The 14,598-nt window shown below is 54.2% G+C and overlaps 5 protein-coding genes across 5 annotated transcripts; all 5 read left to right on the top strand.

Moving 5' to 3' along the window:
• Positions 1 to 1,043: 1,043 nt before the first annotated feature.
• ACET3X_003734 (uncharacterized protein) lies at positions 1,044 to 3,032 on the top strand (the record flags this gene model as incomplete). Its single annotated transcript, XM_069450248.1, has 1 exon — positions 1,044 to 3,032. The coding sequence occupies one exon, from the start codon at positions 1,044 to 1,046 to the stop codon at positions 3,030 to 3,032; it is 1,989 nt and encodes a 662-aa protein (XP_069307712.1).
• Positions 3,033 to 4,299: 1,267 nt separating this feature from the next.
• Positions 4,300 to 5,604, top strand: ACET3X_003733 (uncharacterized protein). Its single transcript, XM_069450237.1, has 4 exons — positions 4,300 to 4,541; positions 4,600 to 4,705; positions 4,771 to 5,120; positions 5,196 to 5,604. The coding sequence occupies exons 1-4, from the start codon at positions 4,400 to 4,402 to the stop codon at positions 5,396 to 5,398; spliced, it is 801 nt and encodes a 266-aa protein (XP_069307711.1). The 5' UTR covers positions 4,300 to 4,399; the 3' UTR covers positions 5,399 to 5,604.
• Positions 5,605 to 6,182: 578 nt separating this feature from the next.
• Positions 6,183 to 7,032, top strand: ACET3X_003732 (uncharacterized protein; the record flags this gene model as incomplete). Its single annotated transcript, XM_069450226.1, has 3 exons — positions 6,183 to 6,432; positions 6,495 to 6,688; positions 6,748 to 7,032. 3 exons carry the CDS (start codon positions 6,183 to 6,185, stop codon positions 7,030 to 7,032), a joined length of 729 nt encoding a protein of 242 aa, XP_069307710.1.
• A 134-nt stretch (positions 7,033 to 7,166) lies between these two features.
• ACET3X_003731 (uncharacterized protein) lies at positions 7,167 to 8,834 on the top strand. Its single transcript, XM_069450215.1, has 5 exons — positions 7,167 to 7,333; positions 7,431 to 7,502; positions 7,601 to 7,635; positions 7,689 to 7,766; positions 7,820 to 8,834. The coding sequence occupies exons 1-5, from the start codon at positions 7,320 to 7,322 to the stop codon at positions 8,371 to 8,373; spliced, it is 753 nt and encodes a 250-aa protein (XP_069307709.1). The 5' UTR covers positions 7,167 to 7,319; the 3' UTR covers positions 8,374 to 8,834.
• Positions 8,835 to 10,008: 1,174 nt separating this feature from the next.
• On the top strand, positions 10,009 to 12,411 carry ACET3X_003730 (uncharacterized protein). Its single transcript, XM_069450204.1, has 2 exons — positions 10,009 to 11,518; positions 11,573 to 12,411. The coding sequence occupies exons 1-2, from the start codon at positions 11,129 to 11,131 to the stop codon at positions 12,356 to 12,358; spliced, it is 1,176 nt and encodes a 391-aa protein (XP_069307708.1). The 5' UTR covers positions 10,009 to 11,128; the 3' UTR covers positions 12,359 to 12,411.
• The last annotated feature ends 2,187 nt before the right edge of the window (positions 12,412 to 14,598 follow it).

Genomic DNA, 14,598 nt, shown 5'->3' with positions numbered 1-14,598 from the left:
ATCCCTGATTGGCTGACCTTCTCCATGACTGGTCAGGACTTGCTCTAGACTGTACGCAACTAGTCACAAGACGATGGAGTGAGGTTCGAGTCGCAAACAGGAAGGGTCTGTATATTACGCCATCCGTGTGGCGCTACTTGAACAGCCCCGGTTGCTGTACCCCAGGCCATGACGAGGTTGCAGGAGCAAGTCACGCGAGGCAATGAAGTAAATGCCTGAGTTTCTCTCGCCTTGTTCCGACTAACGTGAAGCTCTAGCAAGGTATTGCAGCCCACCAAAGGCATGCATAACAAGCTTCGACCGGGGATAAGCCGGTTTTGCCCATGTGTTGAGGTGCTTCGGCGGGAAGGAGACGCTGGCTCAAGTGTCGGTATTTGGATAGCCGTTTTGGAGAACGATAATACACTTCGAATGCGTTGCTCATGCAGGGCAGTTTCCTGTTCCTTCGGAAGCCGTAGAAGACGCAGGTGCGTCGTGAAGTTTGCGGGCATGACGCACGATGCGGCGATGTGGACCTGGGGTAGATCTCGACCCGATCCGTGCAAGCGCTCGGCGAATTAGATCACCGGGTCAAAGACTAACGAACCAACCCTCTCCAACCCCACAAACAAGACACCGGAGTAGCCATCGTGATCATAAAGTCTTCCCCGCAAGGCCACTAGAGCGAGCATCACATCCCCAGACGACCTGGGGTACTGGCAGTCCACGCGATGACGTCCAGGGTTTTGCGTCGTGTGACGGCACTGCGTGTGTGGGTCACAAAAAGAGCGGTATGGAGTGCAAAAGTATATAAATGAAGCATAGAATAGAGAGGAAGTAAGGCTACAAGTCTATTGTTTATGAGCACGTCCTGGAGTACGTGAGATAATAGAAGATTCTGCATGATACTTTATCCCCTGGTGTGTATCTGCGAAGCATTTCATATTCGCCGTGCATCATACCTCGTACTACAACTTGAAGCTACAAGAGGTTCGTTCAACAACGAATGTAAGTGTTTAGTTCTCAGTATGTGATACCCAACTAATGACTGGATCAGAACCGCCATGGTAGTATCGAAGGTGCTGGGTTCAGCGGCCCTAATAGCTGGCGTCCTAGCCTACCCCCAAGGCTCACCAAACTCGTCCCCACCAGCCACCGACCTATCCTCACCATGCACAGAAGCAGCCACGAGGCTGTCTCTTCGAGATGGTCCGCAGGACAACCACTTCTATTCTGATTGTCACACTAGCGTCCACGTTATCGTCACCAGTCCCCAGCCCGACAGTGACCCCAACGTTGTCAAGCCTCGCCTCCTCGTTGCATGGCCCGCCGGCAACAGTGGCGCCATGGCACGATTCGCTCCTGAGAGCGGCGAGGGCAGTCTAACCATGAGCCTCGAAGAGTCCGAGAACGGACAGTCGGTGCAGCCCTTGACTGCGTCGGACCGTGTTGGCATTTCCGGTTCCATCAAATTCAACGCTGCTGCCAGACTAACCGTACCTATCCTGGGTAGCATAAGAAGTATCCGCGACTACGCTGAAGGGGGCGGAATTAGTCAAGACTTTCAGAACAGCTTCGGATTCGCGATCAACGGAGATGGTAGCGCGTCGATCAACCGCACCTGGTTTGACGGTGTGACGACGACCACACTAAAGTTTTCGCCGTTGAATGGTGCTCAGGCTATCACACTCAACCGCGAAGCGGCTTGGACGTTGACGTTCGGCGCGGGAAGCTATGGTTTTGAAGCTTCGTACAACTACCCACAGCTGAAGCAGCTTAGCCCCCAGGAAGTGCTGAATGAGGCGTCTTCTGGATTGATTACGCAAAACCCGGATCAAACCACCTCCCTGTCGTTTCTTTCATATACGGATAAGCTCTTGGCTGGCACCTGGCGTTTCCTCACCTACTTTGGCCGTGACAGCATGCTCTCACTGCTCCTGATGCAGCCTATTCTCAGCGAAGCCGCTATCGAAGCCGTCATCGGATCTGTCATTGAGCGGATCAACCGCACTGATGGCACAGTGTGCCACGAAGAAGTTCTAGGCGACTACTCGACTTGGCTGAACAAAAAGAAAGGGATTGATTCCAGCGCGCCCAGCTGTGACTACAAGATGGTCGACACCGACTTTATGCTTCCCGTCGCCATGAAGAGCTACTTTGTCGATACAGACGCTGGCAAGCAACGTTCCGATGCTTTTTTCAGCAAGACTGCATCGTTCCTGGCCGAAAACAACGGGCTGCCTTACTCTCAGCTGGCCCAAATCACCGCGGAAAAGATTATGAGGATCGCTGAGCCGTTTGCGCAGAGTCCTGTCGAGGACAATCTCATCAGACTGCACGACGGCGAAGATGTTGGCGAATGGCGAGACTCCGGCAACGGCCTTGGAGGAGGCCGTATCCCATACAACGTCAACACTGCGCTTGTGCCAGCAGGTCTACGTGCCATCGCTAGCCTGAGCAGTGCCGGTTTCTTTCCAGACCACGCCGACTGGTCTCAGAAAGCTGATGAATACGCACAGATCTGGGAGGACGAGACGCTCCGCTTCTTCCAGGTCACCGTACCACAAGACACTGCCAAGTCTCTCGTGCAAGACTACGTCTCGACCGCCAACCTCGGTGTGCCAAGCAACGCGGATAGCATCACCAGCGACATCACGTACTACGGTCTTGCGCTCGACGGCAACGCCGGCTCGCCCGTCGTACCCGTCATGAACACAGACGACTGTTTCCGCCACTTCTTCCTCGACACGACGAACCAGACGCAGCTAACAGCATACATCGACCAGACTGCTTCTCACATTCTTGCGCCGTTCCCGGTCGGTCTGTCGAGCGATGTCGGTCTGTTCGTTGCGAACCCGGCGTATGCTGGGGACGCAAGGTTCGCGGCTGGCTTCTCGAAGAAAGATTATCACGGGACTGTGGTTTGGAGCTGGCAGCTCGCGATGATGGGCGCTGGACTTGCGCGACAGCTTGGGCGGTGCGCGAGAGATGGGGCGCCTGGTGAGTTGATAAAGCGTTCTTATATCATGGATGTTGCTGACGCGCTGCTCTAGAATTCTGTTCCAACGCCGAGGTTTATGATAGGGTGCTGCGTGCTTATAATAGCTTGTGGGATGTTATTGATGCCAACCGCGATCAGCTCAGTCACGAGGTATGGAGCTGGCAGTATAACAATGGATTCCAGGTTGCGCAGCTTGGCTCGTTGACGTCGACAGAGAGTAATATTCGGCAACTGTGGAGCTTGACGTTTCTTGCGGTGAAGAGGGAGAGCTTTTAGGCTAAGATGTTGTTGCTGTGAGTACCCAGGTTGGGGATGGACAAGGACATGGGTATGCGAGGGCTATGTATTAGGTGATAGAAGAGTGTTGGCTACGACTTTATGACTTACGATTGATGAATACAGAATCATATTGCAAATGCTCCTGAGTATGGATGAGAACCTTGTTTGTTGCACCAGGGATCTTGTAGCCGTTCTCTACGAGATTGATCCACTCCCCTCCCGTTCCGTCCATGGATGGCGCGAAGAGGTCAGTTGCAACCGGCTCCAGTCTTCCTTTTACAATGGCATCGGGTATCAGCCATGTTGGTACAATCGCCGTGTAGGATGCATCTGGATGGAAATCCTGCAGCGCACGTTGAATCGAATGCGTATCGCACTCCGTTGATGTTAGCCATGTACGCCGACAGCAACGCAACCAGCTCTGGGCCTGGCCCTGCGTCTTCATTCAAACAGTCCTAGCGTGTCCTTGGTCTCTCGTTCACGGCCTGTTTCATTCGCAAAGCCGCCGCTCGGCAGAACCCACGACTTCCCATTGCGCCGCGAACAACAAGGAAGCGCCACAGAACATGCTAAGCACGACCAAGCGACAAGCATCCCCGCAAACTTACCATCGCCAACACGGATATCCCGTCCTTTTATGCAGATATGGCGGCGGCCATGATGTCCTACATCAGGCTTTGTAAGTCGAATGTCCTCGAACGCACCGGCGGAGCGGGGTGCCAAGATGTAACAAGCCCGCTAATGCAAAGGAGTGTTCCGGGTACAGTAAAGATCGACATTTGTAATCCTGTCGCGATAGCTCGTTCGAAATTACGGACGGGGCGGTACATTTGTCCACCCTAGATACTGGTACCTCACACGTGTTGTGTGCTATTGCGATGTACCAGGATGATGACGCGGTCGTGGTCCTTTTACATTTGTTCCGTTCGGGCTTTTCCGCAAATCGGAGGGCGGGAATGACTTCCAGGGTTGCTTGTAGTATAAAGAGAGAATCAGGAAGGCAGGTTATTTCAGTCTGGTGAGGTATAAAGACGTATATCTAGCGTGGAACATTCCCGTCGTTTGCTGGTTTCCCCTCTTGCATCGATCTCTCGTAACCTTCTCCGGTCGTCCCATATCTCATTCTCTCCCATATCCGATATGATGATCAAGTTTGCTCGCGCGTGTGCATTCGCGCTCGCGACATCGAGCCTTGTGGCTGCGTGGAAGGATCCAGTTTCGCTTTTCCCGTCCGTGATTAATGAAGGCCGGCCCAAGGGCGAGATCAAGAATGTCGACGGAAGTAAGTCGATCTCAGGACTGAATTCAATGGCTATGGGCAGCTCCTAACATGTTGAAAGTTGACATGTACCACGCGTACCCGGACCGCCGCAGCAAGACAAACAGCAGCACCGCAATTCTCTACCTGACGGACATTTTCGGCATTCCACTGCTGCAAAACAAGCTGTAAGCATGTCGCGCATCCAAAAAAAGGTCACAAATCTACATCAACTAATCCCCCATACCTCCAGACTCGCAGACTCCTTCGCCCGCGCCGGCTACCTAACCATAATCCCCGACCTCTTCGCCGGCGACGCAATTCCCAGCGACCTCCCCGAAGGCACCCTGAACCTCACCACCTGGTTCCCAAAACACCAGCCCGCAAACGTCGAGCCCATCATCGACCGCACCATTGCGTACCTGCGCGACGACCTCGGGATCCAGACTATCGGGGCCGTCGGATACTGTTTTGGCGGGCGCTATGTAGCTCGTTTCCTTGCGGAGGGCAAAGGTGTGGATTACGGGTTCGCGGCGCATCCGAGTGTGCTGTCGAATGCGGAGATTGGGGAGATTGTGAATCCGATTAGTATTGCGGCGGGAGGTGAGTTGATTGGTTCTTTTCCTTCTTTCTTGTGATTGGGATTGGAGAATGGAGTACTGACAGCGAGGATTATAGAACTCGATGCGACGTTTAATCTTACGCAGCAGTTTGATGCGGATCGTCTGCTTTCGGGGAACAATGTTACGTACGAACAGACGCTGTACTCGGGCGCGCCGCATGGCTTTGCGGTCAGAGTCAATATTAGCGTCCCCAGGCAGAAGTACGCGAAGCAGTCGTCGTATATCCAGGCTTTGAAGTGGTTCAATTTCTGGTTTTAGAAGTTGTCAGGTCTTGTTTTGGCGCTGGCTGTTGGGGTTGGCGCATGGTGTGAAGGGTGCTGATCTAGTGCTGGCGAGAGTCGGAGACGTTGTGAGCTCCGCCTCGGGGTGGGTGTTGTGGATGAGATGGCGCGCGCGGTTGGTTTTGTGGATTGACGGTGCCGCGTGGTGTAGCATCCATTTGTACATAGCAAGTACTACACCGGTGAACGTTTAGGCGTCTTCGCATTCCGCTGTTCGCTTTTCTTATTCGTAGGGAGTAGTTGGTGACGTCGATATCAGTACCCCTTCACCCACCGTACGACTGTCCATGACTTCATCTCGCGATTGTCGTATGACATCAATACCGAAAGTCTAAGCCATTCGATGATATTACAGAATGTCTTGACTCCGCTCAATGCCGCACATTGTCAAGCAAGCTCTGAGGCTCTTCCCCGCCTTCGTGACGCCTCTTGCAGGGTGTGTGTTCCGTGTAGATTAGCGGTCGTCCGGCAGCTGCATTTAGCCTTGTACATAGTACCACGGAAAGACGCAACGGCATTCGAGTATCGGGCGCATCATTGGAAGTCTCCTTCTCCCCGTCGTGGCATGTGCGTAGGGATGCGTGCCTTCATATGCTGCAAATCCTGGTAAAGTGCGCGATAGATGGTGTTTCGCGCGCCCTTGTCGACAACATTGAAGAGGAGAGCATAAGAGAGCGGCTTGGTCAACTCACCAGACATGATACGGAAGGAACAGTGCTACGCAAACACAAGCGAATCATCGTAATCTCGCAACCGCCGCAATGGTATCTCTCAAGCACCTCGCAGCTATTACTCTCCTCGCAGCCGCCTCCGCTCAGTCCACCAACGCCACAACGCCAATCCGCTACATGCCCTTTGGCGACAGCATAACGGAAATCGTGTGCTGGCGCTCAAAACTGTGGCAGCGTCTCCAGACCACTGAATGGGCAAATGTCAACTTTGTCGGCAGTGGCAGGACAGAGAACAACTGTCGCGACACGACATACGACCGCGACAATGAAGGACACTCCGGTCAGCATGCCAGAGACGACGTGCATTCTAGCAACAAGCTGACTGTGTGAACCAAACTCTAGGTTTCCTCGCCATCGATATCGCGAACAGGAACCAGCTCGACGGATGGCTGAAGACGAACCCCGCGGACGTCGTGACTATGCACCTGGGCACGAATGACATTGTGCAGCAGAACAAAGCGGTGACGGACATAATCGCTGCGTTCACCAAGCTCATTGGCACTATGCGGACATCGAATCCGAAGATGAAGATCATGGTACGTCTCCTTACCTGTCATAGAGCACCAAGCATACACATACTTACCTTGCATCTCAGGTGGCCCAAATCATCCCCATGGGCATCGGAAACTACAACAGCAAAATCCAGGAGCTGAACCGCGCGATTGTGCCGTGGGCGCAGGGTCTCAATACGACGCAGAGTCCTGTCTGGGTTGTAGACCAGTTTACGGGGTTTAGTGGGAGTGCGGACTTGAGGGACGGGGTGCATCCGAATGATAGCGGGGATGTCAAGATGACGAATGTGTGGTTTCCAGCGGTAGTGAGGGCATTTGAGGCTGCGAGGGTGGATAAGGTTGTCGTTGGGAAGGAGTTTGTGGTGTAGATGGACAGAGGATGGGGAAGGGAAGATAGTGGTGTAAACAGCTCATACCAACTCTGAAAGCACCGCACGTGACGCAGCGCTATGACATTGATGGTGGGGCAACGGCGCCCAAATTGTCGACTCCCCGACGCAGCAGGCGCATCAACAAATAACAGCAATCGTCTTCGCCCACCGCCTCCCGCGCCACCGCTGTACACAGACACACGCTCGTCTATGCTCTTATCCCATTGCTGAACCGCCAAAACAAACTTTTTACCCCCTCAGCACCGCACAGAGACATAGTCGCCATGGGAGAATCAAGGTAACGTGCCCCCGAGGGGTTGGTTAGGCCTTGACGGAGAGACACGTCCACACGACCAGTTGGGCAAAGAGTATATGCTGACTAGAGGTGCACACAGACAGGAACTCGTGGCGTGGTTGAACAACCTGCTCCAGCTCAACATCACCAAAGTCGAACAATGCGGTACCGGGTACGTCAGAACGCGCCGAGCCACAGGGACCAGATGGGCATCAGGGTCCAGGGCATGAGGACTGAGGACTGAGGACATGTACTGACATGTCGCCACAGAGCAGCACTGTGCCAGGTCTTTGACAGCATATTCTGTAAGCCGTCGTGTCTATTGTATGGCGGGTGAGGACTAACAGGGGAACCACAGACGATGTGCCCATGTCGCGAGTCAAGTTCAATGCCAACACCGAGTACGCATACCTGCAGAACTTCAAGGTATTACAGAGTACGCCTCTCCCTCCCCCCATCACTTAGACCATGTCCTGATACCTTCAACAGACACGTTCGCCAAGCACCAAATCGACAAGCCCATCCGCGTCGAATCCCTCGTAAAATGCAAAATGCAAGACAACCTCGAGTTCCTCCAATTCGTCAAACAGTACTGGGACCAGCACTTCCCCGGCCACGACTACGACCCCGTTGCCCGCCGCAAGGGCCAAGCCGTCGCCAGCACCGCCCCACGCGCCTCTGCCGCGGCCTCGACCGCGCGTCGCGCCCCCGCTGCCTCTAATACCGCTGCGCCGCGCACCCGCACACCCCTCGCATCGTCTGGCGGCGCCGGCGCAGCCGCGAGTGCGGCGCTCCGCGAGGAGAATAATGCGCTCAAGGAGACGGTGACGGGTCTGGAGCGCGAGCGCGACTTTTATTTCAGTAAGCTCCGCGATATCGAGCTGTTGATTCAGCAGGCCATGGAGGCGGATCCAGAGCTGGAGAAGGACGAAGGCCTCCTCAAGCAGATTCAGAATATTTTGTATTCGACTGAGGAGGGGTTTGAGATTCCGCCGGAGGCTGAGGGAGAGGGCGCCGAGGGCGTCGAGGAGGAGACGTTTTAGGGAGGGGTCGGTACTCCGTCGGGTGGGACGCGTGTGGATCGGAGGGAGCAGTTGAGGATGGTGATTGAGGATGCGAGGGTGTTGATGGAGAGGATGGATAGGGAGAGGGAGGAGAGGGAGGCGGCTAGGCAGGAGGACGACGCGGCCTGGACAGTGGTTGATCCGGAGATTTTTCCTGATGAGGAGCCTTAGTCTTGGGTCTTTGTTGGGGATTTATTTCTGGCATGCTGTGGAAGCCCGTCATCTCTTCTTGTCCTTCTTTCTCGTCATCGTCTCCGTCGTCGTCGCCATCGTCATCATCGTCATTACCATCATCAGTGTCTTGTCTGGCTCAGCTAGTCGTCGGATTAGTTGTTAGTGGATGAGAGGAGAAGAGGGCTATGATTGCATTTGGAAGCGAGGATACCACTTTCCACCGAGGGGCAAGACACCAAGTCTTGTTTCTTTTGTTTCAATACACGAGTTTAAGGTTAGGTCGAGGTTGATGTTTGATGTGGAGATGTGATGTAGTTGGTTTGTGTGTCATTGTATCGTCTTTGTGAGCTCTTTTGCTGATGTGGATGGATACTTGGTGTCAGGAGGTGCTGAGGCCGGTTACATAAAGTCACGTCCATGTTGGAATAAACCTCCAGCAGATATCAGTGAGTACCGATGAGGGCGATGAGGAGGAACCCGACGTGTCTCCAACGCATACGTCACCTTTCATTCTACACAGCCAAATACAACGCACGGTACCAGCATCGCTGTGACTCGACACTCGTTCTTCACTATGCGGCCGCACACCATCCCCTACCCTTTCACACCGAGTAAAAGCATAATTTTCCTACATTGTCAGTATCCTGCTCCCTCTGCTTATCCCCGCTTCTCTCACACACTACTCCTATCAACATACATCCACAGCATGGAAAGCACGACTCAGATCATGCAGTACGTATATACTCTCTCCCTGTCTACAACGCATCTTTTAACTTTTGGACGTGACAGTCCAGTGGAGCAAGATGTACAAGTAAGTCCGGCTTTGTTAAACCATGAAGCTGAGACGCAAGAGGTGGTAATGGTAGAGCCGGAACCTGATGAGCAGAGCGAGTGGGATGCGGTGGAGGTCAAGGATAGAGAGTGGACGGATGAGGAGTTGATGGATGATGCGAGGCCAGGGAGGCGAGTGGTGCGGTGTGAGCGAGGGAAGAGCGTGGGGTCGTAGAGGTGGTGGGAGGGGGAAAGTCTGGCTCAGAGTGAGACTAAGCTCTGGCTCTGGCGAAGGAGTTGTATAGGTGGTGGGGAGAAATGGGGTACTGGGTGAGGAGAAGGGAGGAGAGAGAGAGCGGAGATGATGCGCTAAAGTGGTGGACGTGTCGCAAAAGCAAGGCGAGTCGTTTGCGCGGTACATGTCGTTCATTGATTCACGCCTGAGAGTACGGGTACGTTGATTTTCGCAAAAGGAATGAAGCTGCGTAGTGTCAATTCGACAACCAGACCTGGGCGATGCGCGTGACGACTTGCAAATGCGAATAATGTCGAGAGAAGAGATTACCGTGTATCATGTTGTGGTCGAGATAGAAGTAGAAATGAGCAAGCAGAAGAGCGCAAAGGAACAGAAAGACACTGATAGCTTTGGCATAGGTCACTACCAAATGGCGGCAGTATCGATGATCGTGAACAGCTGGGAACCATACGCTACCGACTGGTGTTGCCATGTAGTCAAACATTGTCAAACCACCGTCTTGCTTCTATGAGGAAATCCGTCGCTGATAGCCTCGATTTCGACAATAGTTCTCGCCGATGGCGTTGGTGTTCCGGAATCTTGGAGCAGTGCACAAAGGGTCCTCTGGGCCGCTAACCCAGTTTTGAGCATCCAGGCTCAACAGCTGGTCTTAGTAAGGAGGCGGCGCTGTATGAGCGTCAGTACGCTATCTTCAGGATCCGTGCAACGTGCATAAACTTAGTAGATCTCCAATACATTCGTCTTGCCGCCGACTGAGTAAACTGCGGGAGACGTCGTTACACATGGCACAGCCGAGCCACCGAGCGAACACCACCTCTGAACATATGCAGATCTCGTGCAAGCGAGCATCGACGCGTGCAGTCTCCACAACCACGGCAGACGGACACCAGACCAGCAAACGATCTCAGATCCGAGATGCACCCTTCGTGACATCATACCCACTAGCCCGTCTCGCTAACCCACAACCGGCGCAGTGTCGTCACTAGCCAGCGATCTGAAAGCATCCCGCACGACACATCCTCTCCATCACGAACCTCTGGCCACTCACGCCAAAGCGGCCGTCGCATCGTGCACCGCTATCCACGTCCGCGGGCTTTGGCATGATCGGGGATAAGGGTTTCGACGCAGGGATTCACGCCGTGTGGCTGGACATGATGATCGTGGCTTGCGGCCAACATCGCGCAGAGGAGCGTCGCGGAAATGGACGCGCGGTGTGCCTATTGGACTTGATAACGCCATGACGGGTGAACCGCTGGTCTCGAGAGTAGTCCGCGTCAGGACCCCGCCGGGCTTTATGGCGCGCAGGCTTATGGAAGACGTCAGGTTTGCTAGCGAGAGGGCGGCCTGTTCTAGTGGTGGTTTTGCGTCGAGTTCAGCGGTGAGCTATAGGGACTGTCATTCCTTAGTTCTCCTTTTACTGTTCTGTAGCCTTTTGACATTCGTGTCGTTTGGCCAAGCGTAGCAACCTTTTCGCTGTGCACCGTTACTATCGACACTGACGACTGCACTCGGTCGTGCGTCTTAGCCGTCGCGATGGCGCTCAAAAACATCCTTCCGCTACACAAGAAAGATGCATCCCCAGCGGCTCACAAGCCAAAAACGTTACCGAAAGACGGTGGTGATCCGCCAGGCCATCCCACGAGATCTGGCTTCCTGCCTAACCGGTGGCGAAACGAACTTGTTGCCGCAGCAGCAGAGTTCGCAGGCACATTCATGTTCCTATTCTTTGCGTTTGGAGGAACAAGTGTAGCCAACACGGCAGCGACATACAGCAACCGGAATACCTCTGGGCAGGACAACAACAGCATCACGCAGGCGCCGGACACGAGTGTGCTGCTGTACATCAGTCTGATCTTTGGCTTCAGTCTAATGGTCAACGTATGGGTATTCTTCCGAGTCAGCGGAGGACTATTCAATCCTGCTGTAAGTCAGCCTGATAGCAAACCCACATCGGAAGACGGCTGACAACAACCCCAGGTGACACTCGGCCTCTACCTCATCGGCGCCATCCCCGCCATCCGCGCATGCCTCTGTTTCATCTCCCAGATGCTCGCCGGCATGGCCGCCGCGGGCGTGATCCAAGCCATCATCCCTGGGCCCCTCAACGTCTCGACCACCCTCGGCGCCGGCGTCTCACCCGCGCGCGGCGTCTTCCTCGAAATGTTCCTCACCTCCCTCCTCGTCTTCACCATCTTCATGCTCGCCGCCGAAAAGCACAAGGCCACGTATCTCGCCCCCATCGGCATCGGCCTCGCGCTCTTCGTCGCAGAAATGGTGGGTGTGTTTTTCACCGGCGGCAGTCTGAATCCAGCACGCAGTTTCGGGCCTTGTGTCGCTACACACAACTTCCCGGGCTACCATTATATATACTGGTTTGGACCGCTGATGGGCACGCTGCTCGCGTTCGGCATGTATCGTATTGTGAAGCTGGTCGAGTACCAGACTGTGAATCCAGGCCAGGACTTTGATGACCACGAGGCGGCGCTGTTCAAGCCGCCAGAGGACCCGGAGACGGCGTCGCAGGTCGAGCGCCCGAACGTTGCGGCGCATGCAATGGCGGATGCAATGCAGCTTGCTAGCAGAACGAACTCTGGGTTCAGTGATAGTCAGCAGAATTTTGGGGGCATAGATGGCAGGATGGATAGTAGGGACGAGGAGGGGGGCAAGTCGGTGAGCTCGAGGAGGTCGCCGCGAGTGGAGCAGGAGTTGTTGGAGAAGACGGGGCATGCGCCGGCTGCGAAGGGGGAGGCTCATGATTGTTAGGGTAAGGGTTTATCGCATTGTATTGTATTGACGGTTCATTGCTCGGCGCAAGAAAAGTAACCATGGTTTATTTTATTTAGCGTTCATAGCGGGTGCTGGTCAGAATAGGATGGACAGGATGTCTTTTTTCTTCTTGTTCTTCTTCCTCTTCATGTAGCGCATAGGCATAATCTCATTTCTCCACCTTGCATGATGCCGCGCCGTGCTTCGCCGAGCCTGGCTTCGGTCTTGTATACGAGGAACCATGCTAGACAGTGGGCGACGAGGATTGCAAAGGTCAGGATGGAGATTAGGCCTGCGAAGATGCCGACGCATATCCAAACGGCTGATGTGACACCTGGTTTACTCTTGCTTTTCTTCTTTGTTGGCGCTGGCGGCGTGCCGTCGGTGGATGTAAGATCTTTTGTTGTAGGTGCAGACGTAGGCGTAGATGCAGGGCGAGGCGTATCTTCATGATCTGATTCGAGTAGCCCGTCGTGTAGCTCGCGATCGTACGCAGACCCGCCTTCGCCATCAGGAGGAAACAGTCTCCTCGCAATGCCCGTGGCCTCCATATCCCTCCCAGTCTTCTTCGGCGGCGTGGACAAGCTCATAGACCGCCCATCCTCTCTCGTCTCTTTCTTCTTCAGTCTCTCCCTGCTCCTCCCAAACGGCGGATCCCAAGGCTTCCTCGCATCCGCTCTCCCCTTCCCCTTATCTGTCCCTTCCGTTTTCCCTATATTCACTCCCCCCACCTCTAATAATCCCGTCGTTGACGTCGTGTACGGCGGCTGTCGATGGATTTCCTCGCTCCCCGTCCCCTCGCCCGACTCGTCTCCCGTCCACACGACTCCACTATCCGCACCGTCCGTTGCGGCTGGCCTTCGCGGTCGTATGCGCCGTCGTACGGGTGGTGGCCGTTTGTGTAGCGGGGATCGGGTTTCTGGAGTGGGGTTCAGTAGGTGTTCTTGTTTGGATCTCGCTTTGTGATGTGCTGTGGTGTTTGACGTACGGAGATGGGGGAGCAATCGAGGGAGTTGTACACTGAGGATTGGGAGGCAGATTGCTAGGATGCAGGCTAGGAAGAGGATGCTCATTGCCACCTGGGAGGAGGTGGGATTCGTGGGTGATGGGTGCGTGTAAGTAGGTGCGACGTAGGCGGTTGCAATGTTGATGGATCGTAGGTCGTTATGGTTATAGGTTTAGTAACAATTCGTGCGGTGTTGTAGAAAGAGAGGTTTTTGACCGGAAGGGGTTGGAATGGAAGTGGGATGTTCACACGTGAGGTTTGTAACGCGATTGCCCCTAAGGACGATGTTGTGAGTTGCGGTAGATCGCGATTGTCGTACTTGTCAGTTCAAGACCGTGGTGCACCATCCCATCTGCAGACGGAAAGGTATCTCACTCTCCCTTTAGATGTTCTTCCAATTCAACTTCCAGCGCGCTATCACCTTTGCATTTTACTCCTGGCTATCAGAGTCGCTTGTTTGCAGCGCCATCTTGTCTCTTGTCTCTACGCTTGTGCAACATATTATGCGAACGTTTGCGCAAAGATCCGGTTCTGGCCTGCGGGAGTACAAGAGGGCCGTAGTACCACGTATCGCAGATACTGCCTCGAAACCTTCACCCTGGGCTGGGTCTGCTTGTTGCCGTCTCGGCCTGGCAATCCTCGCCATGGTCATCGGCTCATCCTTGCCACCTTTGTTACGATGTTAGCTACTGCGTTGTTTTTCATGGGATGCAATCATATTCTATGTTCACAGCCTCTGCTAACTTGCTGTTACACCAGAAGCACTGTGCTGAAGAATGGCCTCATATCAGCCCTGCACCTAGCCGGCATGATGGAACTAGACCTTGGAGGTGCATATGCAGAACCTGAACTGGACCGCAGCTAAGTCGGTACGGGCGCAGTAAAATCATCACACAGAATGTGCAGCAACAAGATGACTCTTGTAGACCGCACTTCGGCTTTCAACCGCTTCAGAAGGAAGCTCAGCGCTACTGATCAAACTTGCGGATCGCACTTGGACGGTTGAGTTCTCAAGCCGTCACCAGACAGGTGTCTGGCTTTAGACATCGTATGAACTCGACGCATTGGAACAGAGGTTTTGGGATGACACCCGAGCAGTGGTGGCATTCTTCTGGTGGTGGTGATGCGGAAGTGTGGAAGTGCGGAAGCCTCGGAAGCTGAGACAAAGGGTGGGGCAGTGATCAAAAGTGGACTAATTAGGCCAAAAGAGCTCTAGTGGATCATGACGTAT

Source organism: Alternaria dauci, chromosome 3 (genome assembly GCF_042100115.1).
Source record: "Alternaria dauci strain A2016 chromosome 3, whole genome shotgun sequence".
NCBI classification, from domain to species: Eukaryota; Fungi; Ascomycota; class Dothideomycetes; order Pleosporales; family Pleosporaceae; genus Alternaria; species Alternaria dauci.
The sequence above is the reverse complement of the archived record's forward strand: the minus strand, read 5'-3'. Positions and strand labels throughout refer to the sequence as shown.

Coding starts and splice junctions, on each gene's coding strand:
- ACET3X_003733 (XM_069450237.1), top strand. CDS start 4,400: ATGATGATCAAGTTTGCTCGCGCGTGTGCATTCGCGCTCGCGACATCG. Junction 4,542..4,599: donor GATCAAGAATGTCGACGGAA/GTAAGTCGATCT, acceptor ACATGTTGAAAG/TTGACATGTACCACGCGTAC. Junction 4,706..4,770: donor CCACTGCTGCAAAACAAGCT/GTAAGCATGTCG, acceptor CCATACCTCCAG/ACTCGCAGACTCCTTCGCCC.
- ACET3X_003731 (XM_069450215.1), top strand. Junction 7,636..7,688: donor GGTCTTTGACAGCATATTCT/GTAAGCCGTCGT, acceptor GGGGAACCACAG/ACGATGTGCCCATGTCGCGA. Junction 7,767..7,819: donor GAACTTCAAGGTATTACAGA/GTACGCCTCTCC, acceptor TACCTTCAACAG/ACACGTTCGCCAAGCACCAA.
- ACET3X_003730 (XM_069450204.1), top strand. CDS start 11,129: ATGGCGCTCAAAAACATCCTTCCGCTACACAAGAAAGATGCATCCCCA. Junction 11,519..11,572: donor GAGGACTATTCAATCCTGCT/GTAAGTCAGCCT, acceptor CAACAACCCCAG/GTGACACTCGGCCTCTACCT.